Here is a 27,284-nt window from a genome sequence, read left to right on the forward strand (position 1 = left end):
TTAAGTGTGTGCTTTTTCTCTCCTCGTGTTGACTTCCCCTTGGCTTAATCTCCTCTCTGGTCTGGTGTTTTGTTTTTTAGGTTGTTTTTAGGTTTTCTAGGTGCTGTGGTTGATCTGCCATATAGAATGTCACTCTACAGCTTTGCAGGAAGTTGTTGTTGTGATATAGAAGAACATATACACACATATACACATATACAGTGTGTATATATACACACACACACACACACACACACACACACACACACTTTCTTTCTTAAGGTCATAGCAAGTGGCCTCTCCTTCTCTCTCATTACATCCCATCACATTCCATCACATCATATCACATCATCTTACATTACCACCTTGCCCATCACTCTCTTTCTTTGACCACCTCTTTGCTGATCTTTGTGATATTTATCTCTCCCTCTCTTCCTCCCGCCCATATTTTGTTATGTCAGTGTCTCTCGCTGCCCTTCCGCCTTTCCACTCTCCTTTGTCCCTGTTCATGTTTCTTCGACCTCTGTTCTCCATTCTCCGTTCTCTCTCTCTCTCTCTCTCTCTCTCTCTCTCTCTCTCTCTCTCTCTCTCTCTCTCTCTCTCTCTCCCCTCTCCATTATTTATCTGCCAGTGTAGGTTAACCTCACAGCTCTCCTTCAGTCTGCATCTACAGTACTTGTTTTCCATCCCTGCCCCCAGCTTTTGTTTAACTTTCCTTACCCCCCCCCCCCCCCCCACCACCATGAAATAAATTAAATAAATGAAGTACAAATGTTTCATGAATACATGAAAAGGTCACCATACATCTCATTGTTCCCCGTCAGCCCCCCCTGCCAACTTGATGTAAATACCATATTTGTTTCTCTTATGAGGAGGATCAATGAGCTAAGAGGGACAATGAGGGTGTACTTACAAATGTTTTTATTGTGCGGTAAACTGTCTGGTGCAACACTTGTGGTCACAGCATGGTAAAGACACCAGAGTGTCACAGGTACAATTGCAACTGATTAAAGTGTGAATCGTTGAATAGCAATCAGTTGAGACTCCTTGAATTGAAAATAGATTGATGCCGTAGGTCGTCGAGGGAAACCATATAATACCCTCTCTATGGCTAGGGATTTGCATAATATAGTCATGAATGTGAAAACGAGATTTTCCAAAAATGAAATATTTACATGATTTATGATGCAGAGAGTCAAATGTATTTATGTTAGATTTTATTTGATTTACTTTGCCAGTGATTGTGTACTGCTCCACGACTGACACTTGGATGTCTTCTGATTAGAAGTGGTAACAATTTTGGGTTGATTACATTTGATGTTGTTGACATCCAGAGTGTAATTTGCAACAAATATTTTGGGCGTACAATCACCGTTTCCCTCTCTATCTCTGGGTTGCGCTGCACAGGAAATCAAAACCCGGCAACTGACAAATTATATCAGTCTATTTCAGTCCAAACTAATTATAAGACCGTTGTGGGAGAGAAATTCAAATGTGACAGCCACCTTGTTTGACAATCTCTCCAAAGCAAACAAGGAATATTATATTATATCTTGCTTGATGATTCAAACTATTGACCACATTTTCCAATGTTGTATTCCTTGATATACCTCCACAACAACCATTCCCCTTCTTCCTCTGGTATATTTAGTAACAGATGTTACTGGATCCATGTCTTATCTCCTGTGTGTCGGCGTGTAGTGGTGAACCTCAGGGGCGTGTGTCTGACAGGAGCAGCCAGGAGGAGACAGGAGAGAGGAGACAGACAGCAGGAGTCTGGTAAAGTGGGTCCCAATAATGACACTCTGAGAAAGAGTCGTACAGGCATGACAACCAGCGTATCCATCTAACATGCATTTCATCCTCAGGAATCAGGAACAATTACATCACAGTGACATCAAATCTCTTTAGTATTATGTCGCAATGTCATGCTGAGGCACTGCACGAGATGAGAAGGAGGAAGAAAAGAGAGAGTCATGTGGAGTTAGTTAAAGCAAATCATTTCTCTGAACGAGGGAGAGAGGGCCCTTAAGGAGCAAGATGACTGTGTGTCTGTGTGAGTTTGTGGAAACAGAAGAGAGATATTCTAGTGGATAGAGACCAACAGAGAGAGGTATTTAGTATTTGAGGAGAAGAGGGACAGATTGTTAGCCAGGAACAGAGAGAGATCCTATGCATGGTGTTGAGAGCAGGTCAGTTATGATAGAGAGAGGTGATGTGTGTCGTTCACTCAGCCAGTGTTTGTAACTGATGTAGACTCTCTATTTGCTGAACTATGTCGACGCCTGGTTGATTGCATATGTGTTTGTGTGTTTATGTGTATGTGTGTGTGCGTGTGTGTGCGTGTGTGCGTGTGTGTATGACAGAGGGTGGAGAAGCAGGCTATACAGGCTCATGGGGAGGCTGAAGCTCATGTTTCATTAATACAGCTCAGCGTGTGGGGGGAGACAGGGGCAGGGGCAGGGGCAGTGTTCAGTTTAATTAGCAGGGAGATGTGTTAAACAAACTCAGGGTAATCACAGGCCTATTACACCTAACACTGCCTCTTGTCGACACTGATCCTGGACCACAGACAAACCTACCACCTAGCTCATCTGTCCACATAAAAGAAGAGATTCAAGGAGTTATTTGAAGCATCAATCACAACTGTGAATGACTCATACACTCTGAAAAGAATACTAATTCTCTTGTCTATATTCGTTTGGGCATCGATTGGTCAATTCAGCACGGGGCCATCTTGAAATCACATCAACTCACTCCAGTCACATCCAATCAGGTTATCTGTAATAAGCTGTGACTTCTGTCTGTCCAAGGTGTGACTTCCCCCCCTGGGTACCAGCATGGTTGGGAGCCCTGCTACTCACTGGAATACAGTGAAAGTCAAAGTCAAATACATTTGTTACACACTGTCCCACCTTCTCAACACTGTTTACTGGAATGTACCCTGGTGACTACAAACGATAGGAAATATATAGCTTCTAAATCAATACAAACCTCGGGGGGGGGGGGGGGGTTGAGCTGGTTCTGTAAAAAAATAAGTGTGTGACGGTGTGAGTGTTTTTGTGGCACTGAGCATGCCCTTGTGTGTGACAGTGGAAATAAGTCCCCAAGGCATGCGCTTTGAAGCTGTGTGTTACAGCCACTCGCTTCCCTTTGTCCTCCCTTTGGAGTCTGTCCTCCATGAAGCTAATATTTTGTGCTGATATTTGTCTTTGATCATAAATAGATGCATGACAGGGTGAGAGGAGAGAGGGAGCAGAGGGACGGTGAGAAGATAAACTATCCCATCCACAGAGATCTCATTACTTTTAGCGACACATTCCATTTACTGGAGGATAGATGTGTGCACAAAGGTAAACTATCTGAGTGTGAGGATGATGATACACAGAGAGAACTGAATTGCATTTGTTACTGCGAGGGGGATGAATAGAGATAATGGTATGTTGTACTTTCTGTTGCGGGAAGAATTCTTTATGCTCCTGTCAGCAGTGCCAGCCATAAAGGCCTGTGTGTGTGTGTGTGTGTGTGTGTGTGTGTGTGTGTGTGTGTGTGTGTGTGTGTGTGTGTGTGTGTATGTGTATGTGTGTATGTGTGTGGGTGTGTGTGTGTGTGTGTGTGTGTGTGTGTGTGTGTTTGTGCGTGCATGCGTGCGTGTTTGTGTGCGTCTGTGTAATCTGTGATTACCTGCTATTTTTAGAGTACGTTTCCATTTAACCAGCATTTAGTTTTCTGTCCTTTGATTCTCTGACAGTTGTTATATCCTTTGTTTGCATTGCCTATTGATAGTTCTTCCTCCCTTTTAGAAATGGAAGGAGAGAAAATTGTTGCACTATTACAGTACAAGCACCAGAGCGGAAAGGCTCCTACTGAGGTGAATCACTGAGTTTTTCTCTGGGTTGGGGGTGAGGGGGCTGGTGGGGGTCTGTGTTGATTGGAAGTGGTATTGAAGTGTAAACTGCAGACTTCAGACAGCCAATTTAATGACGACTACTCCATTTCACCTGAGACAGTACCAGACACAGAGCACATTTTTATTTCTCCATTAACTCACTATAATGAGGTAGAGATAAGAGGGAAGGAAATGTACTTTGAGAAGATTATAAAACTGTGACACAATACTGAAGTAAGTTTATAGTAGAAATGTAACAATAATCCTGGTATGGTGTGATTTTATGTGCGTGCGTGCGTGTGCGTGCGTGTGTGCGTGCGTACCTGTGAATGTACACTGTACATATTTTTCTATTTCACTGCGTGTATGAAAGACTTGTGTTTTTGTGAGAGTTGGAGATTCACAGGTATTTACTCTCATTCATTTGAGCTTTCTTCTCTCTTAATCTTGTCCTCTTGTGTTTTCTCTGTTCTCCTCCTCTGTTCCATTTTCTTGTTCCTTTCTTGTTTGATGAAACGTTTCTCCTGGATACAGAGCCCTGTGAATTAGTCTGTCCTGAACTCCTCCATTTTGTGAAGGGCCTGTCACAGGAACACTTTCACACAACAGCGTGAAGGCTGAGAGAAGAGGAGTCAATGGGAAAGGGGCTCAGTGAGAGACAACACAGCACACAACACCAGATGATGCCTCCTCCCTCAATCTGTCTATGCTCTCTGCATCTAGGACAGGACAGAACAGGCTAGGTCACACCAAAGCTTGTTTGTCCTGCCATTCACTTCAAATACACCACAAAAGGTTGTCAGTGATGAGAATAATTGGGTGAGGTATTAGAATAATGACCCCAGACAGGACCAAACCATTTTTCACAGGACCACAAACTCTCCGATATCAACCCTGAGGGCCTGTGTGTGGCTGGCCAGGTCTGACACACTGCAATGTCACAGACATTACGATTCTTAATTGCCCCCCACTGCCTGTTTAGTACCTTAAGAGTCACACATTCGCCGGGCTGAGCCTCAACAGTGAGCAGAGACGAGGCATTATTGATGCATAATTTCAGCGCTCTCTCGCTCTCTCGCTCTCTCACTCCATTTCAATGTTTTTTTTCCCCCCACCCAATGTGTCGGGGTGAATACAGATAAAGGCTCGACAGAGACCTCCTAATAAACATTCCAAACTCATATCAAAAGAGAGACCCGATTCAAAAGGGCCTTGAACAATAGACACTGAGTCAGTCATCTGCAGTGATTCATCGAGTAAGAGGAGAGAGTGGGTGTGGGTGTGGGTGTGTGTGTGGGGGGGGGGGGGGGGGGAGGTGGACAGTGAGAGAGAGTGATGAGAGAAATGAAAGAGAGAGAGAGAGTGAGAGAGGGAGAAGAGGGTGTGTGTGTACTGTATGAGACAGAGAGTGGGGGTACTAGACATGATTATCAGAGAAGGGCAGACAGAGACAGAAAGACGAGAGTCAGTCAGTCAGAAAGTCAGTCAGTCAGTCAGAAAGTCAGAAAGTCAGAAAGTCAGTCAGTCAGTCAGTTAGTCAGCCAGTCAGTCAGCCAGTCAGTCAGTCAGCCAGTCAGTCAGTCAGTCAGTCAGAAAGTCAGTCAGAAAGTCAGTCAGTCAGTCAGTCAGCCAATCAGTCACCCCCGGCAGCAGCAGCAGCAGCAGTAGTAGAGTTGATCATCAACAGACTCTGAGCAGATGGGCATCACTGTGAAGTGCTAATAGAACCTGTGACATAAATGATGGTGTAAAAACGCATCATCTATTGATGACTATGGACTCCTTTGGTGGAGACTGAGACTTATTTCTCTCACCATTGAGGCAATCTCTGGAGCAGGCTTTGAACCAGCACTTCAGTCCTATGCAGAGATATACCCCCTAACAGAGTGCCAAGATATTCCTTTCAGATGCCTTTCATATTCACTGCCTGCACAAGATTGAAATATCTTGTCTGTGCATAGCCTCTATTTGGTTTATCAGTGCTTAGTCGGTTGTTAATATATGTGCCCATTAGGACTCCTAGAAAAAAAAGAGTGCACTTTTGACAGACTGACAACATGAACTGTGTGATTCATTTTTCTCAAGCCTAGTCATAGGTGAGGATGCCACTGATGCACAGCTCATCTCTCTGGCTATGCTGCTCCATGGAACTGTTCTCTCTGTCTCTCTCTCTCTCTTACTGTTAAATCTCCTCAGTAAGCAGCTTGATGGGAAAACTGCAAAACAACCATTTGTAATCATACAGTATGTATGAACGTTATATTTAGCCCGGTTTTTCTTTATGAGAGGGTGTGTTGTGTTTGTGTGTGTTGTGTGTGTTGTGTGTGTGTGTGTTGTGTGTGTGTGTGTGTGTGTGTGTGTTGTGTGTGTGTATGTGTGTGTGTGTTGTGTTTGTGTTTGTGTGTGTTGTGTGTGTTGTGTGTGTTTGTGTGTGTTGTGTGTGTTGTGTGTGTGTATGTGTGTGACATTTAATACTGTATCACTCAGCATGCACTCCCACTCTCTGCTCCCTAGGGACTAATTAGGCAGATGATGGTTACTACAGACAGACGCAACGAGACCAAAAGCCCCCTTCTGCTGTAGCAGACCCCTGCTTGCACTCTCACACACACACACACACACACACACACACACAGATATTGGCAATCACATTGAACAGGCAGTTCCTTTTTTACGTCAAAATCATTTTGTTTTCCCCTGCTGAAACAGGACTTGGAAAATACAAATTATCTCTCAAAAATCAATTGGAACTCTGGTCTCCCTCCTCCAGCTGTGATTCAACCTAGACCAGGTAGTTTAGATTGAGTATTGAGGTGTCCTCAAAACATTTACAGTAAAAGATGAAGTGGAGGGTGGTGATGAAAGTGGAGAGAGTGAGAGTGGGGAGAAAGCAAAAAGATTAGAATGAGTCATGAGACTAGGGTGAAAGAGAACTAAGACAGTGATTCACGTAATACAGCAGTAATACAACAGTAATACACAGTAATACAGCAGTAATACAACAGTAATACACAGTAATACAACAGTAATACAACAGTAATACAACCAAAGTTTCATTCAAGGTTAAAGATCTTTATTGAGGCATGTGGTCTTCCAGTGACAGTGAACTAAGGTTACATTCGCACACACACACACATAAACACACACTTACTAGGCATGTACACACACAAGAAATTTTACATAAAATATATAGAACCAAATAGGGTCCACAGAAGGTGAAGGACTGTCTTAGAATAAATTAACAAATTAAACAATTGTTTAAACAATTAAACAAACAATACGTCCAGTGTTATACCCAGTGATTCTATACTGTGGTTCTCTGTGACTCTGTTAGTTTTTGATTGAGAGGTCTGATTCATACACATACTGCCAGGCCAAAGGGCTAACAGGGTTTAATTAATCGGGTACCACTTTATTCAGGTGTTACATCAGCATATTAACATATGGGTTTAGAGTAGTATGGGGTCACTGAGAAATAAAGTGTTTCCTTTTATGGTTTTTACAATTGAAAGTGAAGCCTATATTCAGTATTACAGTATTGAGAATACAGACTAAATGATGATCATTAACATGCACAATGACAGGAACAAAACATTGAAACAATATCTTTATTGTTCTTCCATTACCCTAGATACATATTGTATTCCTATCTTACCGCGGAGGGAACGCGTTATTGGTCATCGATCCCAACGGTACGACAACTATGTGTCTCAGCTGTACAAATAAATAGAGTATCTTTCAAAATCAATAACATCTGATCTGAAACATTCACGTCCAACTCATAATCCTACCACTTAAACATGCCTACATATACAAAACAGTGCCGCCAGTCTCCCCTTCCACTCGCAGTAAAAACTGCCCAATCCGCTCGGAGGAGAGAGAGGGATGGAGAGACGAGAGCCTGATGAATTTGGCACCCGTGGGAGAAACAACCTGCATACAGTCACATTGGATTCATAAGGGTTATACTTAGGGTCACGTCCTTCATTCATATAACTCTGAATATCTCCATCTCCCTCGCAGCCTTTCCACCAGGCTAACAGTGGGACCCTGACTTCACGGTCACAAGATCTGTTCATCTCGTGCTTTTCCACCCGGTTGGCTCCTATTTGTTTTCCAATGGTGAAGCGCAGGACAGAAAAGCCAACAGACATGAAGACACTCTTCATCTGCCCTTTCAACTTTGTATCTTGACTCTATTCATAAACATCGCTACAGTCTCTGCTACTGAATCACTAATGGTACAATCAGAAAACAAATGAGGGTATACATCTAATTGTGTCCCATATGTTCTCATCATAAACATATCCAACGAATAGTCCTTGCGGGGAAGTTATTACTTTTCAAAAGATGTTTGTTTGCTTTGCTAAATCCCCCCAAAAGGTTAAGAAAGTCCCAGCGTGCTTTCATTCTTCATAAATGTAGAAATAGAAAAAAAAAAAACGGTTTCCATAAGTGTGAGCTTGATCCTAAAATACCTATCTCCACTCATACACTAGGAATGACAGTGTTTGTTTTGGTGGCCCTACAGAACCTGCCAAAGGAGAGGTCAAAGTTCAGTCAATGTGTACTGTAGATCGGAGAGAAAATCTGTTTCCCTCCTTATATGGTGTGTCCTCTGCTCTGCTGTGCCCACCGCTGCCTGTCCTTGCAGAGCGGCTCGAGTTCTGTGCCAGTCTAAATTAAGCTGAAGTCAAATCCCAGCCTAGGGACCAGAATGAACACTGAGAAACGAAGAGAGAGAGATACAGCAAGAACAGGAGAAAGAGAGAGAGGGGGGGGGTGAACCAAAGAAAAGGACAAAGAGAGAGAGTGCAAGCACCTGCAGAACAAAGAAGACAGACCTACAATCATCTCCAGTATCTTTATCATCTCACTGACACTCATGGTTGACATTAAAACAGGCACATCCTCATCCATGCATTATCAACCCATCACCTTTCATAATCGTCACATCAGAATGCTGGGAAAGCATAATCATGAGAGGCTCTCATCTGTCATGATGTCATCATGAGTGGGACACTAGATACAGGGCATCAGAGAAAGGAGCCACTCATCTCTCCCAAGTAATGACTCAACTCCACATTCATTGGACACCTTGTCCATTGGTAGGCTCTCTCTGCGTGACTGTCCATTCAGTCTCTGTACATCCAGCGAGAGAGGACGGGAAAAGGGACCAGGTCCATGAGTGACGCCCAGAGAAAGACAAGAAAGGGGTCCTGAGGGCAGCACTGGAGTCCACAGCAGCAGGTCTTAGCCTAACCGAAGTTACTGCAGGTAAAACCAGTTCACTCTAAAACACACGTACAGCTAGGAACGAATGGGGCAGGGAGGGCTCCGGTTGCCCATGACAACGTGCGCACACACACACACACACACACACACACACACACACACACACACACTGGAGGAGGTGACAACTTTTTCCAGTCCTGGTTGTTGGCTACTTTGATTGGATGGGAGAAAGTCAGCAAGGATTAGGTAGCAGGAGCATCACCGTGTCTTAACAGGCTTGACTGTCTGTCACTGCCCCCCCAGTGAGAGGGTAAGGTGGTGGGTTGGGCGTCTGGTTTGTAGGGTGGAGGAGATGGTTGAGGTTGTTCCTAGACCTGGTGTTTCTTTGAGGGGGAGGTGGGGAGGGTAGGGGAAGGGGGCTGATGTCAACCCAGAGATCTAGATCTCTTCTATGGATTCTGCTGAGACGAGTCCTCTCTTCTTCCCACTGCTCAGCTTCAGAAAACCCTCGCTGTCATCATTCTTCCCCACACAGATCTGACGGAGAGAGAGAGAGAGGAGGAGAGAGAGAGAGAGAGAGAGGGGGGGGGGGGGGGGGGGGGGAGAGAGAGAAAGAGGGGGAGAGGGAGAGGGAGAGAGAGAGAGAGAGAGAAGGTGATTAGGAAGGCTCAAACAAAAAGGTGAAGAGTTTGGAATAAATCTTGGGCAAAAAAAGAAAGATGAGAGGTGTGACTCCTCTCACCTGAGCCTCCTTCACTGCCAGGTGACCCATCTCTCGGCTGCCTGAGGCCACTTGGACGACCCTCCACACCCTCTCCCCCGGGCGCACCCTCTGGACAAAGTTAGCTGGGAAGAAGCCCACCTTATCTCCACTCTTCCCCTGTTGGAGACATGACACATACAATAAACATGCTTCCGTATCCATGGTGATCACCTCGTGAAAAAACCTGCGTGTGAGGAGACAGGTGGAGACTATAATTATTATTATAATTATAATTATATTATATTATTATAATACACTTTACTGTGTGCCAAAAAGAGATGTATAACTGTTGAGTGTATGACTGTTGTTTTGGTATTGTTCACACGTGGGTGTCTAGTGCCGTGTTTAAAGTCCCATTACTGTAAATGAAGAGCCTATGGAAGTGTTCATTCTGTGTTCTAGTTGAGCAGAGTGTCAGGCACTGAAAAATCTCTCCTCTCTTCCTGCGACACATCAAGAACATTTCCATTGGTAGTGACTGATGCTCACACTCAATAAAAAAGCCCTTTCAGGTTGCAACTCTACTTAAATTCATTATGCTCCACTGTTAAATGGATTTTCGGAGGAAATTATCTTCTATTTCGCACCGCCTCGATGTTTATCAGAGACAAAAATGAGGCAGGTGTTCAATCACACACTACCACACACACACACACTACCACACACACACACACTACCACACACACACACACTACCACACACACACACTACCACACACACACACACACACACACTACCACACACAAACACACTACCACACACACACACACATTTTACATTACATTTACATTTATGGCATTTAGCAGATGCCTTTATCCAAAGCGACTTACAACAAATACATTTGTCTATGTAATCAGTCATCATAAGAAAAAGTAATCTATGCTAGGACCAGGGGCTATTGGCAGTCACAATGCTAGAAGAAGGAATAATTCCTTTTTTCACACACAACCACACACACACACACACACAACCCCCCCCCCACACACACACACACACAAACACACACTACCACATACACACACACACAGATGGGAGGATGCACATGATTTATTACTCACCTTCCACCACTCCTCATTTGAATCATCAGTAACCTGCACGCGGTCACCAGGACTAAGACAAATAAAGAGAGAGAGAGAGAGAGAGAGAGAGGGGGAGCGGGGAAGGAGGAGAGGATGGGAGAGGATGGGAGAGGGAGAGCAGGAATAGTGAGATAATACATAAGAGATAGCAGCATTATACAAATATAAAGAGGGGGAAGGAAACCTTATAGGGAGACTGCGGAAGAGGTATATACAGTATGTTTTGTTTTTTTACTTGACACCACAGAGAGCCTTTGCACAGAAGGTTGTCCACCTGTTCAGATGGTGGATTAGTGATGAGGTGTGGGCATAGCCTATGATGACTCAGAGGTGGGGACCAGGTGACCTACAGTAAATGCCAACACATTCTATAATTGATGTAATGGATCCATTGTCACCTTTCAAGACTATTCACTCTTGCTGTCATTGGAGTGACAGTTCCGCTTAGTTCCTTTGATCAATGACGATGATGTCGAAACTAATTGTGCTGTAATTACAGCTTGTCCCAAATTACAGATATATATATATATAGCTGGATTTCTATGGAAGTGCATAGTTCAGTACAAAGTGACATAATTCTACACACTCACACACTCTGTCCTACATACATAGAGAAGAGCTAGTGTCTCCTTTGCACTAGTTCTGTATATGGAGTCCCTCGGGTGTCTGCTCTTCCTACTGCCTTATATGATGTCCCTGTCACACATACACACGCATGCACGCACGTGCGCACACACACACACACACGCATGCAAGCTAGAACAACCTCAATTCCAACACCCTCTACCGCTCCCATACTGTACCTACAAAACCCCTCACACAGACACACCCTCACACACACACCCACACCCCAACCCCTAGTGTGAGACCAGATGGCTGCGAACCATCCCCATGGCGATACACTTCTCTCCTACCTGCACGGCCCTGCCCTCTTCTTCCTAACAGACACACACACTGCCCCAATTTCACTGTTCCATCTTCCCTCTCTCCCTTTCTTTTCTTTACTCCATCCCCCTCTCTCTATTCTGCGTGCATTTCTGCTTCTCCCCCCCCCCCCCCCCCCCCCATCTCCCCCCCCCCCCCCCCCCCCCCCCATGTCTCTTCCTCTCCCTCTGTGCCCGTGCTGGTCTCAAGCTGTTCTCTCTTCCACTGAGCCTCTCTGCATTTCCCTTTATTTTATCATTCCTAATTCGTCGAGTATCTTTATTCGGGGCCCCCCACAGTGAACACATTTTACGAGCCAGCTTTTTGTAGAGCCGGTGATAGTCGTTGTGTTTATAATTAGACGTCCTTAAGGAGGCCTTCGCATTGCATTGTCCTCTCTACAGATGGTAGAGACGTTTTAATCCTGCAGACATGACAGATGTAGTCAAATACATTGGCACACGATACACACGCACGCACACTAAAACACAGAGGGGGGGGGGAAAATACAGCCTGACATACATACACACTGACATACACACAGTGTCCTTGGTTTTCTCACTCACTTACACCCACACACCTACACAGGCATGCACACGCACACACACACACACACACGTGTACATGCACGCACACACACACAGATACAGACTGACATACATACACACTGACACACAGTAGAACAAATCCAGTGCCCTTGGTTCACTCACTGTAGTTCCAGGTCGTTCTGCTCCTGAGGCAGAAACTTGTACAGCGCTACATAAGTGTGGATGGAGTGAACTTCAATCCGCTTGGGAACCTAGACAGAGACGGTGGAGGAGGGAGTCAAATACAAAAACGCATACCAGGCAGAAAAAAAAAGGTGTAGCTAAATATAGTGGTTGCACAGTGTCAAAACACTGGAGAGGGATGCGCAGGACAAGTACCTTCACTATGCTTTCATCAGCAGGAGTCTGCACCTGCGCTTCCTCACCAGCCCCGTCCTCTGGCTCAGCCTTCTCAGTCTCAGGGAGAGGGAAGTCTCCTGACAGGGAGTGAAGATGGTCACTCAGGCCGAACAATCAGGTCAGACGTAAACATCACACGCACGCACGCGCGCGTGTGCGCACACGCGCACACACACACACACACACACACACACACACACACTCTTACCCTGTGTCATTTCCTCCTCCATGCTGTACTGTCTCTGCTCCTTCTCCTCCCCTCCTTCCCCTCCCTCCCCCTGCGAAGGAAAGAAGGAGATAAAAACAAATCATCGCAAAATGAAAAGATGGAACTGAGTGAACAACGCCACAATGGGACTAAAAATCCTGCACTTTTAAATTATTCAGGATGTACAAAGTGCTGTGCAGCAGTTCTAACTCTCATAAACTGTCCTGTCAAACAATATTACCAGCAAGCTGTCTCTCACTCGAAATCAATCTCACTTCTAAAACAAAGCCTGTCTGTGGTGAAGTTATATTGGAGGATAAGGTCATTTACAGATGAAGCTTGTGTCAAAAGGTAGTCATCAACAGGCCTGTGTGTCCCCATGGATGGACCCCCCCCCCCCCCCGACCACATCCTAGAAGGTGAGGTCATACCAGGCTACGAGTGGGCGACTCTGACACGCTTCCGAAACTGGAGCGACTCATCTGTGCCAGGGACGTCCCAAAGCGCAAGGCTGCGTACACAGGGTCTACACGAGCCCGGCTAGCCTCTGAACCCACACACACGCACGCACACACACACACACACATACACACACACACACACACACACACAAAGAGAGAAAGAGAGAACCCTCTTAAGAAGCAGCATCAGATAATAGGATAATACACATATAACTGCCATCACAGGTCGAAATACATGAATGGAGGCCTAGGGGGTCTATATTTAGCTCTAATGACACAGACCAGATCAGAGTGACCCACTTAAGATCTGAGAGAGGGCAGCAGTAAAAAAAAACAAAAAAAAAACAACAACATTGTATTGGCTGTGAGTGATATCAAATGGAAGCATTAGCTTGTGTTCTTGGGTATTTTATAGCAAGGTATGATGTCTAAGCCGCATTGTAGAGGGGGGACTAATTCATTCCAGGTACAGCCCACCAATTTCAATTTAGATCTTAATGATGTTTAGCCAGTCATTTTCCTTTTCCACACTGAGTTAATGGAGGGCAGATGGGGCTTTTTCTCTGGGAGTGATGAGTCTCACACACACACACACACACACACACACACACACACACTCACACACTCACACACTCACACTCTACCAAGCATACTCACCTTGGGTGGGCTGGACCTCCTTGACAACAGCCAGTTGTTCATTGACGAGCATGGGTGAACTGAAGTTACGCTTGAACGCCCCGGACTAAGAGAGGAGAGGAGGAGAAATGTAATGATTTTCTGTGTCCATTATTTCCTGTTTATAGGCTGGGCTGGTGGCGTGCTTGTCTGTTTTTATTTCGTCTATTTTATGAAGTTGCTTTAAGTAAATTAATTGGAGAAGGAGAGGGAGGGAGAGTGCGAGTTTTGTTGGCAGAAATGTCAAAATAAGTTTAGAGCAAGAACATCTGCTGCTAATTGTAGGTCAATTAACCCACTCAGAGTCAAACCTGCATTGGTTCAAGTGATTACTGGTATCTCAAAGCACACTCACACTTGCACACACTGACATGCACACACACACACACACACACACACACACGCATGCACGCATGCACGCACGCACGCGCACACACACAATTTCACACTGAATTAGACACAGTGACTGTTTCAGTGGAGATATCGATTTTTTTCCCCCACACTGACTTGGAGATGAGCTATTTGCACTGTCATAACACGGGGGCAGAGCAAGATGGATGGATCCCAGATAACCTCCTTTGTTCCTTTCAAAGATATTCTGGCTCATCATAGATAATCCTCCCATATCTCCCTCATTCTCTGCCCCTCCCTTGTTCATACACTCCCTACCCATCTATAAACCTCCATGGATCTTCTTGATCCAACTGCTTGTCAAATTCTCAAACCGCCTCATTCATTTTTCAAAGGATCTTGACTTGCACTGCATGCCAATGTCGTCTGCCCTCCTTACAAAGATATGTATATATAAAAAGATCAAATGTGGTTTTGATTAGACAGCACACAGTGGTCCCTGAGGAAGAGGTCTGACCGTTGATTAACGGGGCCGTTCCTCCAGCATCAGCAGTATATCTCCCCGACCCCCCCCCCCCCCCCCACACACACACACACACACACACACACACACGGATTCACTGCCCTTATGTATGTGTTTTGTTAGCACTTTTACACATGGATAGAACCTTGAGAAGTACTTACTCAGCCCTGAGGCCAGGACTGCAGAGGTTGCAGTGTGTGTGTGTGTGTGTGTGTGTGTGTGTCAGACTCACCTTCCCAATACACGGTTTCTGGGATAACTCTGAGGTACACCAGAGATGAGCGCCCATCTTACAGGTTTTACAACGAAGACCCTGTTTAGAGTTACCTACAGAATGCACGAGAGAGAGAGAGAGAGAGAGAGAGAGAGAGAGAGAGAGAGAGAGAGGGGGGGGTTGATGCAGAGAATGGAAGAGGAAATAAAGAGAAAGAGGAAATAACAAGTTAAAACAAGGCCAGTGTTTCTGTGGGAGAGACATGATGCACTGAGGAACAACATTGGCTTCTGAACTGAGCAGGTTCCTCTCTGACGTAAAAGTAATTTTTCTACCCCGGGAGAGTTGATCAAGCAGTGCCCCACTTATATTATGCTGGCACTGCGAGCAGAGTTTCCGCTAACTATAAAATAATCAACGGTGCCACTCAAAACCTGAAGAGATAGGGGACCAGCTGGAGACAATTTCAGCCGTAATCGATTTGGCTTTGAGTCATCTAATTGTCAGCGTCTTAACAAAAACCCAGCGTAGAGAGATGTTTACTGCCCTTTTCTTCCTGTAATTAGTTTTGCACTGACGGTTTTTGTACATTTACGGGGCGGGAAGATTATGCTGTGATATACAGCTACGTTTTTTAAATGTACAATTCTTTCAGATTTAAATCCACTTCAATTTTACTTAGTCACTGTGACCAAACATATTGTTTTGGGGGGACTTAGACATGGGTCTTATGTTCCAAAGCCACAACAAAGACAAGACAAACAATTGTGATTGGGTTGAAGCCAGATCAATTCTACTCGACAAGCTGGACAAGGAGACTGTGAGGCAGAGGAGGGGCTGGGAGAGTGGACGTACAACTGGAGTAAGATGCTGTGTTGAAGAAAAAACTGTTGATGTATGCAACCGCAGAGCACTTGAGCAAAAAAAAAGTAGCTGAGTAGCCTCCGCAATCGATCACTGTGACAGGAAGTAGATTAACGGAAGAGTGAGGTAGTATGAGACTGTTCTAGTCACCTCAACACAGGCAGCATATCAAACAAAGGACACATGAGTACACTGACTGTCAGCTGTTGAATTCAAATCATGAATTCACAAAATGGAACACGAGCGTGGAACGGTATGGGTTTTTCTATGCTTCCCCGCTTTTCTATTGGAAGAATTCCAGTCTTTCTCCATCTAATGCTTGCTTCCGTATCATTCATAGGACAGTATTACATTGATATTGCTACTCAATATGGATGCGTATGGATGATTGTGTAAGTGGTTTGACATGATTATTCCAGTCATTAGCTTCCTAGTGGAGTGTTGCCGATGACGTCTCGTCTAGCCACTCAATAATGTCTTATCATGGTAATGGATAGGAGCAGTCTCTACCAGGGTAGATGGCTGAGAGGAGCGGCACACTCTCCAGACACTGCGGCCTAATCAGGTGAGAAGCCTGGGAGTAAAGTTGGTACCTTACCCACGATCATGTGCTTGCAGAGCTGGCAGTTGGTGGGCCTTCGGAACACGTGCTCCTGAAAGCAGTGGGTCACCTGAGGGCGGGACGGAGGGGGGGGCTTGGAGGGTAGCGATGGGGAGGGGCATAGAGAAGGGGAGTGGGAGCAGAGGGAGGGGTTGGGGCTGAGTGATGGGGAGAGGGAGGGCGAGCCGTCGCTAGCGAGCGGCGAGCCCGGAAGGGGTGGGGAGGGGGGTGGAGGATCGGTGATGAAGTCCGCGGGGATCCGGGCGTCACTGTAGGACCTCTGGAAGAAGTTCTCCACACTCTTACTGCGCATGATGGTCTTGAAGGACAGGGAGCGCTTCAGTCGCTGGAGCTACAGAGCCAGGGAGACAAGGAGGTGAGGATGAGCAGCAACTTCAGGGCAGGCAATATCACTTAAAAGCCTCAGGGAACAATAACTGGTATGAAATACACCCCAAGATGAAACGCAAGCAATCTCAGTATCAACCAATACAGACTGTTTTATAACGTCAGGATGATTGCTCAGAGATTACTTGTGTAATAACATCCCCTAGGAAAACAACACTATAAAAACAGTGATTTAAATCTCACAGGGGCAGAGGGCTGAAATGGGATTAGTGAACCCGCAGCTTGGGTTTCATGTTTTCCAGTTTGCTGACATGCCTAGCTGGCTGGGGGTTTAAAACATGATAAGCCTTTCTGCGAAAAGCCAACATCCATACATTGAGCACTGATGTGGGTAAATAACATTTTCCCTCGGATCATTGGCAGAGGAGGTGCTTACGAAAAAGAAAGTGAGGCAGTCTGTGCCGCCTGACCGGCTGTCAGCGCCGCCTGACCGGCTATCAGCAGCTGATCCTCTGGGCTGCTAATCTGATCTGAGCATGTTCACAGAATGGATTGATGTAGACTGCAGGATGTTTTCATACCCTATGTATCATTGTCGTGTGCTGGCCCTATAGGCATAATGACAAATGCGCGCGCGCACACACACACACACACACACACACACACACACACACACACACACACACACACACACACACACACACACACACACACACACACACACACACACACACACACACACACACACACACACACACACACACCCCGTGGGATTATACAGCAACCTTCACCTGTTCATGAGATGATGATCAGCTTCATTCATCTCTTATCACCTCTCCTGACCAGCCTGCTCCTACATGACTGATGGAGTCAACACGTGTCAGAGCCATCATCCCCTCTCCCCGCCTTGCATTGATTGTCTTAATAAATACATGTCCCCTGACGTCCTCCTCTGGTCAGAGATATTGATGGTCACAGATCAACAGGAGCCAGTGGAGTCAGGTTCAGCGTAATGGACGGTGGTATGGAGTATCTGTCACCATGTTATAATGCAGAGGAATTATAATCCAGAGCTCAGGAGAGGGAGGGTGTGGTCTCCTGGAGGAATGGATGGAGCGGCGCAGACAGGCAGGTGATCAATACGGCACAGACGCTCCGTGTACACACACTCACTCTGTCTGTGTGTCTGCCTGCCTGCCTGCCGGCGCTCACAGCATTATCTCTTTACTGGGACTTGTTGTTTACACCTCGGAGACTCTGGGAATAGTAGATCTAATAGTAGATAAGAGTTTGTCTTGTGTGTGTGTGTGTGTGTGTGTGTGTGTGTGTGTGTGTGTGTGTGTGTAAGAGAGAGAGAGACACAGAGAGAGACTTCTAGAGTGTTCTCCTGTATATGTAAGTGAACTCCATGCATAACAATGAGCCCGTCCTCCTATTTCTACCTCCGCCAGCCTTTGTCTGTTTGACACACCCACCACCGTTTCCTGTAAGGAGGCACAAGCACCGTCAATCAGAGGAATTGAGCGTTGGCGGAGCCCGATCCGTGCTGGAACACATGTCCCAGCTAATTATAGCTAATCCAATCAACCGTCTGTGCATGATTGAAAAATCCCCGTTAACCTCAGTTTTAATATTAGCTAAGAGGGCCCACCGGTCTGACGCAAAGCCAACATGATGCTACCTCTTGAATTCATTATACAATCAACACACAGTACTCCAGATCATAACTGTTGTTGTATTCCTATCGTCTTGATGTGGATTAAGCCCTTCACATGTCAGGGAGTTAATCAAGCCTCACCAGAGATCCCCACAAACACAACCCAGTTGCTCAGTGTGTGTGAACTAACCCTTTTGAGTGTCAGATACTGTATCGACCCCCTGCAGTTTAATGATAATATCAAGATGGCAATCATGCCAGAGAGTGCCGAAGGAAGGGAACAGCCTCAGATGAGAAAGCTTCTCTCTCTCTCTCTTCATGGATTTTCAGCCTCTGCCCGGCAGGAGCCCTGAAGCGCCTGTTAAACTCAGGTCAGAACTGTGCTGAGTGAATAGCCAACAACGACGCAGCCATGGGAGAGACAATGGGAGTATAGGACACATCTGTCTACCAACAACTTTCAATTTGAGAAACGAGGACACAAACATAACACGCACAGACACGTCCCTTGGGTGTGTATTGTCTGGAGGATTGAGAAGAAAGCCCAAGAGAAGCGACAGGCAGAGTATAGACATAAATAACCTGCTGGGAAACATATTCAAGTGTAAATTAATGATGGCTGGATAGAGGCCACAAGCACACACACACACACACACAACACACACACATACACAACACACACACAAACACGCACGCACACACGCGCACACACACACACACACATGCGTTGCGCGCACACACACACACACACACAAGCACACACATTCCTGTCAGTTCAGATGTTTATCAGATGCAAGCAGCACAGGGGGAGTGGGAGTGTTGTGTTGTCTCTTCAGAACAGTAGCTTCAGTGACGCTGGGGCTCCTCTGATAAGTTTGATTCAAAGCTGTGGTGACAGATGCTTTGTGGTCTTTGAGGTGCTGGAATGTTTTTCCTGGAACATTTTCCTTTCCTCAGCCTCACCCTTTATCTATCTGAGTCACAGTGTTTTGTCAAACTAGTGCACAGCTCAGTCTTAGGACCGTACTGACAACCACATACATCAACCTTGTTACAACCCACACTACTGCATCAGAAAGTAGTTCAGTAGTTCTCCCTCAGGACCCAGTAGTTATTTGACACATGACTCACCATGCAACACACAATCACTCATAGTTATATAAGTTTAAGTATGTGTTAAACCAATAATAAATTCAGCTACAACAAGGTTGGAGTTAGATGGAGTATTCCTGGCCAGGTCAGGGTAAGATGGAGTTCGCCTATCTATGTTCATTAATAGCCTTTTTTTTTTTACAAATCAAAACCTCTATAAGCATATTTGTAATCATTTGTATTAATTTAACCATGATCTCAGTCTTTACTCTCTTCATGATCAATTTATGCATGTATTTACTTGTTTATTTTTTCATAGCTCTTCTTTTTTAATCTTATTTCTTTTGGACATTTGATAAAACTGTCCCATCACTTTTGGGTACCCTGAAATAGGGGGACTATACATAAAAAGTGAGAAAGCTGAGAATCTTTACTTTAACCTCATAATAATTGTTTAATTTCAAATCAAATTTCAAATTCAAACTTTTGGAGTATAGAGCCAAAAGAAGAAAAAATGCTTCACTGTCCCATTACTTATGCAGGGCACTGTATTTGTTGTTGTTTTTTAAACTAGAGACTGATGATGGAAAACACATAATACACTGTATATTGCATATAGATGGAGCACTCTCCAGGTCAGGTAAGTTAGATGGAGTACTCTCCAGGTCAGGTAAGTTAGATGAAGTACTCTCCAGGTCAGGTAAGTTAGATGGAGTACTCTCCAGGTCAGGTAAGTTAGATGGAGAGTACTCCAGTCTGCCAGTGAGGAATGGAAGGGAAAAGGTCAACTCAACTGAGGACCCATTTAAAATGCTGACAAGCGTCCAGCCATTATTCTAATAGTGATACATATCTCTGCACTACTAGGGTTTATTCATGACGCATTTGTGGGTGCAGCAGATGCAGAAGTGATGCAGCAGTTGCAGATGTTACAACCACGTGTGTGCTTTAACAGAACAGCTTGTCCTCCGATCTGTCCGACCAGACTTCCTTTAAAAAGAACACCGGTCAACCCCTGTGCTGCTGCATGACAATGGTCCAATCAAATGAAAAGGAACAGAGAATGAGAAGAGAGAATGAAAGTAGCCAATCAGGGTATTCAGAACAAAGTGCGATATGGGGTTTTGTTCTTTATCATTATGCGAGGAACACAGAGGGGGATATGAAGTTGGATAATGCCATAAGATTTCACTGCTAGACTAAAGCTATTCATTATGCATGACGATGGCCCAGCAGAATCACACTATGAATATGAGATAAGAGATGCATAGGCACACACAGTTTATCTGGACCTCTCTGTCTCATTCTCTCTCTCTCACACACACACTCAGACAAACAGACAGACAGACACACACACATACACACACACAAACGCTTTTCTCTCTGTTTCTCTCAGACATACTTTGCAGGTCCCTTTGAAACCAAGTGCCAGATAAAAGGGTAGTCTGTTCCTGTTACAGTCTCCCTCTGGCCCCATCCTCCCTTCCCCCACCACATCAGCAGTGATGCCTGTTCCCTCCTCTCCTACACACTCACTGGGCACTCTTCGTCACCTTCACCCTGACAGCTCATCACCCGCCCATTACACTCCCCCAATCATGGTCCACATGCAAGACCCAGAACAGACAACACAGGCTGTCAATCACACAGGGGGGATGGTGAGCAAGTGATAGAGTGTGTGCGTGGGTGTGTGTTTCAACCCAATTTAGAAATGTGGACGTATGTGGCATATGTGAAATAATAATGAGGTAACATCATATTTGTACAGATACACTTCCCCTTCTTGTCAACAACACATTACAATGCAAATTAAATGGCAACATTGTTATGTCCCGAAGGAAAATGTCAGAGGGGCGGACGCAACATAACAGCGATACAGACAAACACCTGTAGGGTCAGGAGACGTGATGGAGAGAGGCTGGGGGGAGTGTTGATGGGGGCTGGCTCTCAGAAAGGTGCCATATTGTCAGCTGTCACCCAGCCCTCCATAAGATCATCTGTTCCTTTCTCCACACACACACGCACACACACACACACCTCTGCCAGTCTGGACACAGGCCAAGGCGTGCCACTGTGTGCCAGCGGCGCCACTCGAGAGCCCTCCTCCCTCTTATTCTCTGGCACTCTCCTTAATCTCTATTTCTGCCATCCTTCTAAGTTGGGAACAGGCTACAGGCAGATCTAGGGAGCATCTGTTATCTGATTGAGTCACTCCCTGTCATCGTTATCAGATAGAAAGCATATTACGGACACACGGAACTGCTCAGTGTTTTGGTGATATCAGATAACTTCAAAATGACTCCCTGCAGCAGCAGCCGCCTTATCTGTAGGAGTGTGTTTGGTTATGCGTGTGGATAAAAAAAAGATAGATGTAAGGTGTGTGTGTGTGCGTGTGTGTGTGTGTGTGTGTGTGTGATAGATTTTCAATTAGACCCCAGCACCTCCTGGGATCACACCCAGTCCATTGGGCTCAGACCCTGCCCGGCGATCCGTTTGTTTGTAGAGAATGGGTTTGACATTTAGACCAGAGCTCATCAAATGGATTCTTAATAGACTCCAGCGGTCAAGTGTCTCCGTGACTCTTTGGGCGCCGTAGTATCGAATTTCAAGCATTTAATGGGAGGCTCGAAAGAAATGGCAATTAACCTATCACCTTAACACCAAGAAGGTCAAACCCAAGAGATGGGATTTGAGGTGATAGAGTCAAATCAATGTGACATAATGAACCTGCAGGACACCTTCACCTGTAATGCTGTGATGAAGGGAGAGCAGAGCACAGAGCAGAGAACAATGAGGTAGAAAATTGATCCTTGAACAGCTATTGTAATGCCTGGCAAATCTGTGCCTTCTTGAATGGTGGTCCGATGTACCGGTTTCCATGGCAGAGTGCATGTGAATACCAATCACTGTAGCCACAGGCAGCTCACTCTTTCAGCGTCTGATGAGCCACGAGCTCGCTGAGCGGCAAACAAAGACAGGAGGAGAGAGACCCATCCCTCTACTACCCTCTACTACGTCTTTCTGACGTAGAATGACAGAGATCACAGCACATACACAATGTTGCGTGTTTTCTCACGATGTGACAACACTGCAGGAACATTACTGGATTTCAATATCATAATGACTAATCACTCCCGGCCTGGTGTGGAATCTGAACGTTGAGTCAGAGTCATAGAATCTGTGATTTCTATGCCTGTTGACCAGACAATACAAACCTGGCGAAAAAGGTTTGTAAATGGATTTGTAATGCTCCGTCAAGTGACTGATGACTGCAGTGTGAAGGCCTATGTGTGTCTGTACTTAAACGGCACTTCCAGTGAATACAGCATTATCCTGGCTCCAAGGTTCATAACCTCCAAGGTTAGCTTTTAGAACAACATTTCATACAGTCTTGGTTGCGTCCAATTCAATCCAAAAGCCTCATCATTTGAACACCTGAGGCTAGGCATTAGTGCAATGATTAATGGGCTCTAACCTTAACCTCAATCTGAGAAAAGGATACAAAAAATGCTGCTTTCATTTGAGTGATTGAATTCTGAATTGTGTAACAGTTTGCCTCAGTTGCATCCCCAATTGACCCCTCCCTCCTCAAATATCTCGTCTGGGGCTGTCTGTGCTTAAATCATTATCTAACAAACTCCACATTTTACTGTTGAAAAACACACACAAAAGGTTAGTATGTGTGTGTGTGTGTCTCTATCACACACACTTACACACACACACACCAAATACACTGATTGCCTTCTTACATCAGACCTGAGTGATTTTCTCCTAGTGACTTAGAGAACATACACCTGCAGACTACTATATTGAAGTCAACAATGGACAAATGTGGGGGGAGAAGCCAAATGCAAAAGGCTTAATAAACTACGAGTTATAGACCAATATAAACTAATAATTCTGTTTTAACAAACTAGAGGAATGTATTAAGTGAAATCACCTGCACCCCAGCGTCACACAGCCTATATGTTATTATGCTAAACAAAGTCTGAAGGCTTTGTTTCTACATATTTAGACAATGTGTGTTATTTATCTCAAGTCAGGAATATTCGTCTTAATCAATGCAACCATTCAAACACCAGCACATCTCATAATTTCCATGCAGTCTCATTTAAAATTGTCTGCGTAAAGACAACGGACACCTACTGTGGACCGGAGTTCCCAACTGGACCTTGTGGTTTAACGCCTTTAAATTTGTCTCACTTTAACACGGTCTGAAACGGTTGTCGGCCGGTGAGAGAGCAAATGAAAGCAGGCTACTTGCCTTGGACACCGGTTGAATGGACATGCTGCTTGGCGAGCGTTGGAGCTGCGGCTCGCTCTCCAGCTCGCTGTTCTCCGTCATCATCCGTCCTCTCAAGGCGGGATAGTCGGCTGAGGTCTGAGTTTCGAAATACCGTGGAGTTGCTGGTATATTCCTTGAAATATGAGTTGAAGAAAATGTCCAATTAAGCCATGGAAATTAGCTAAATAATATGTGACATTCACGTTTGAGTGATTCGCGCGCAGAGCGAGTAGGTCGAATATTGTAGGCTAAGTGGACCATTTGCCACACTACATTGGCTTATATCTGATATGTATAGGCTACCACATGTTTAGATCCGACTAAAGGCATTTAAGGACATGGATTCGAGACGGGTCTAATCTATGTGGCGACATCCAAGAGATTGAACTTTCCCGTTACGCACCTGTAAGGAACTATATCCTCTCCAGCAAAGCAAGTCGGTTAACTGCTGGATAAGGTTGTGGCTTCCACTACTGTTGTAAACTCTCCTCCAAATATTGCATGTTGGAACCAGCTTGTGCGACTCCACTACCTCTGGTTTAGCGCAGAAACTGTGGCACGTCCATTTGGTTGTTCCTAAATGGCAAATCGTTCACGTTATTTGCTTGGAGGTCTTTGAAGTCCAAGCTTAGCTCCTGTAGTTACGGTATCCTTTCGACAAATCTTTTGCTTGCAGTGTTCCGCTGACATAAATTCAATTTAACCGCAAAATGTGTCACGCCTCCCCGTGCGTCCGTGGCACATGATTGGAGCAGTCTTTACAACTATGCTAATATCAATATACTCTAAAATTGCGATTGGTGGTTGTGAGAGAATTCATTAAGGGGAGGCGGTACCGAACAGTTAGTGAAATAGAAATACAGTAACCCATAGACAACCCAAACCCTGAGTGTGTAGTGTTTATTTCCTGATTGAGCTTGTTGGCTATGGTTGTTCCAAAGCAGAGCATTACAGTTTTTCAGGTCACATTTTTAAAAGCCAAGAGGCTGAATGTACACACCTTTGTATATCCTACTGAACCCATTCACCTGCTCACTTTGATTCTAGAGAGAACACATTTAAAGTTTAAGCAGCCTTCACACCATTAGTTTGGTGTCATGCTTGTCTCACCTCCTTTACCAGCATTCCACAACCTTTTCGAGTGCACCTGTCCTGTAATGACTACAGAGAGTGCTGTCTATGGTTGCTTAACCTCGTCCCCAGGCCATGATCCTTGACTCCTAGCATATAGCATCCTAACTAAGTTTCCTATCTACTGAATGAACTGTGAACTATTCCTTTGCAGTCTGTGTAATTTTTAACAGCACACTTAGATTTCTAATCAGAGAAATGGCTTCATTTTGTATTCTAGTTTTCTTCTTTTTTTCTCTTCTTTTTTTTTTTTTTTACCACAGAAGCAACCCACATGGTATGTGTTGGCCCATTTTCTGCTGTCTCTGTCTATCCGTCTGTGTGTGTGTGCGTGCGTGAAAGAGAGTTTGAGTTTGCACATGAGCATGCATGTACAAGAGAGTAGAATGAAGGAAGGAGAGAAAGAGAGAGACCAAGTATCCCCTCCATTCTAATGATCCTTACTTCACTAGACCCACCTACTGTCCGGTTCTACTCACCTAATGTCCAGTTGTTCTATTTGTTCCTCTTTTCCCCCCTCAGTGTTCCATCCTCTGCTCCACTTCCCAGGTTGGCTGACGTTGTGTAAAAAGGTCCCTATCTTTATTACATCATCCATTTAAAAGATCTCCCTTTCATTTTTTCCTCTGCCCTATAAAGCAGAGATCGCACAGACCAGATCTCTTTTGGAATCCAGCCCATGCCATCTCTTCCTTACCTTCCTGTCTTTCTCTACTATCTCTCTCCAATAAAAACTGAAGAATACAACTGTGGGACTACCACACTCCAAAAAATTACCTTTAAAAAAAATAAAGGTGAACTCAGAGATGTGTCTCTCATGCCTAACAGGCCATAGGAGGAGGTGTGGCTTTTTACAGGTTGATGGTTAAAGGGCAAGATGAACTGTAAGTATAAACAGACTACATTACAATTACAAGTTGAACCCCCCTAGTCATGGAAGCCACCACCATGTGTGAGTTTGTATTGACTGATCATCATTATCAATGCCACATACTGCAACCTGGCTGCAGGGGACTGAGATGGAGACAGTGGAAAAAAAACATGGGATAAATGAGAGGAAGAGAAGAGGAAGGCAAGAGCGCATACAGAAGAAAAGAGAAAAGGGACCCTAGGTTGTTAAGGACAATGACAGGAGGATGGAGAGAATACAAAATACAAATATAGACATCTTGGTAGATTTATTCTTGCAACCTTGGACCTACTCCACACCATGACCAAATTGCTTCCCCACTATTATGACAAGATGCAATGTGCATCTGTGTGCATTTGCTCCAGTGACGAATATAGCACAGTATGGGGGGGGGGGGGGGGGGGACTAGAGGAAAATCTATGATAGTGTCCATAGAAATAATATTTAATAAGGTGACAGTTAAGCCCTAAATACACAGCAGGTGAGGTAACAGTGGAGGAGAGATGGCGTCTGGCGAGAGGCATTTGTGGGTGAGGTATGTGTGTGTGCAAACACTGAGCTGGCAGCAGTCTGTCTTCAATCAGAGGGAGAGCCACACTACTGCATATGATTATGGCATTTCTATGTATGCATTCTATTATTCCACCTAAGCCCTACATCAAAGTTTGGACCAAGCTTTCAGAAGCTATTTGAGGGGGTAAGGTTGGGGGAGAGATGGCAGAGGGGAGGGAGAGAGAGAGGGGGGGGGAGAGCATCAGAGAGAGAGAGAGACAGAGAGAGAGGGGGGGGGAGAGCATCAGAGAGAGAGAGAGAGAGAGAGAGAGAGAGAGAGAGAAAGAGAGAGATGAGGGAGAAAGCCAAAGAGCCGTGACATTTATTATTGTGTTACGCCAGCCTCCGTAATCATATTCGGATTAATTATTCCTTTTTCTCCTGCACGTCAGCAGCGAGTGCCAGCTGCGTAGCGGATTGTGGATTGCAGATGCACAGAGCAAAGGACCACTCCCCCAAGAATAAAACTAGAGGGACGGTTTGGTTCCTTGCATATCTGTACAGACAGTGTATGGATGTGTTATGTCTCATATAACTGTATTATTAACAGACAGGACATGTTTGCCTCTTGAGTTGTGCTATTGGCATAGTGTGGT

The 27,284-nt window shown here is 45.0% G+C and overlaps 1 protein-coding gene across 1 annotated transcript; it reads right to left on the bottom strand.

Moving 5' to 3' along the window:
• Nucleotides 1-6,955: 6,955 nt before the first annotated feature.
• Nucleotides 6,956-24,158, bottom strand: LOC310809385 (SH3 and cysteine-rich domain-containing protein 2-like; the record flags this gene model as incomplete). Its single annotated transcript, XM_083676619.1, has 11 exons — nt 6,956-9,640; nt 9,846-9,983; nt 10,925-10,976; nt 12,580-12,668; nt 12,796-12,893; nt 13,025-13,085; nt 13,456-13,571; nt 14,143-14,227; nt 15,267-15,361; nt 16,711-17,065; nt 24,075-24,158. The coding sequence occupies 11 exons, from the start codon at nt 24,156-24,158 to the stop codon at nt 9,542-9,544; spliced, it is 1,272 nt and encodes a 423-aa protein (XP_083532745.1). The 3' UTR covers nt 6,956-9,541.
• Nucleotides 24,159-27,284: the final 3,126 nt, after the last annotated feature.

The sequence above is a fragment of the Argentina silus genome, assembly GCF_951799395.1.
Source record: "Argentina silus genome assembly, chromosome: 9".
Lineage (NCBI taxonomy): Eukaryota > Metazoa > Chordata > Actinopteri > Argentiniformes > Argentinidae > Argentina > Argentina silus.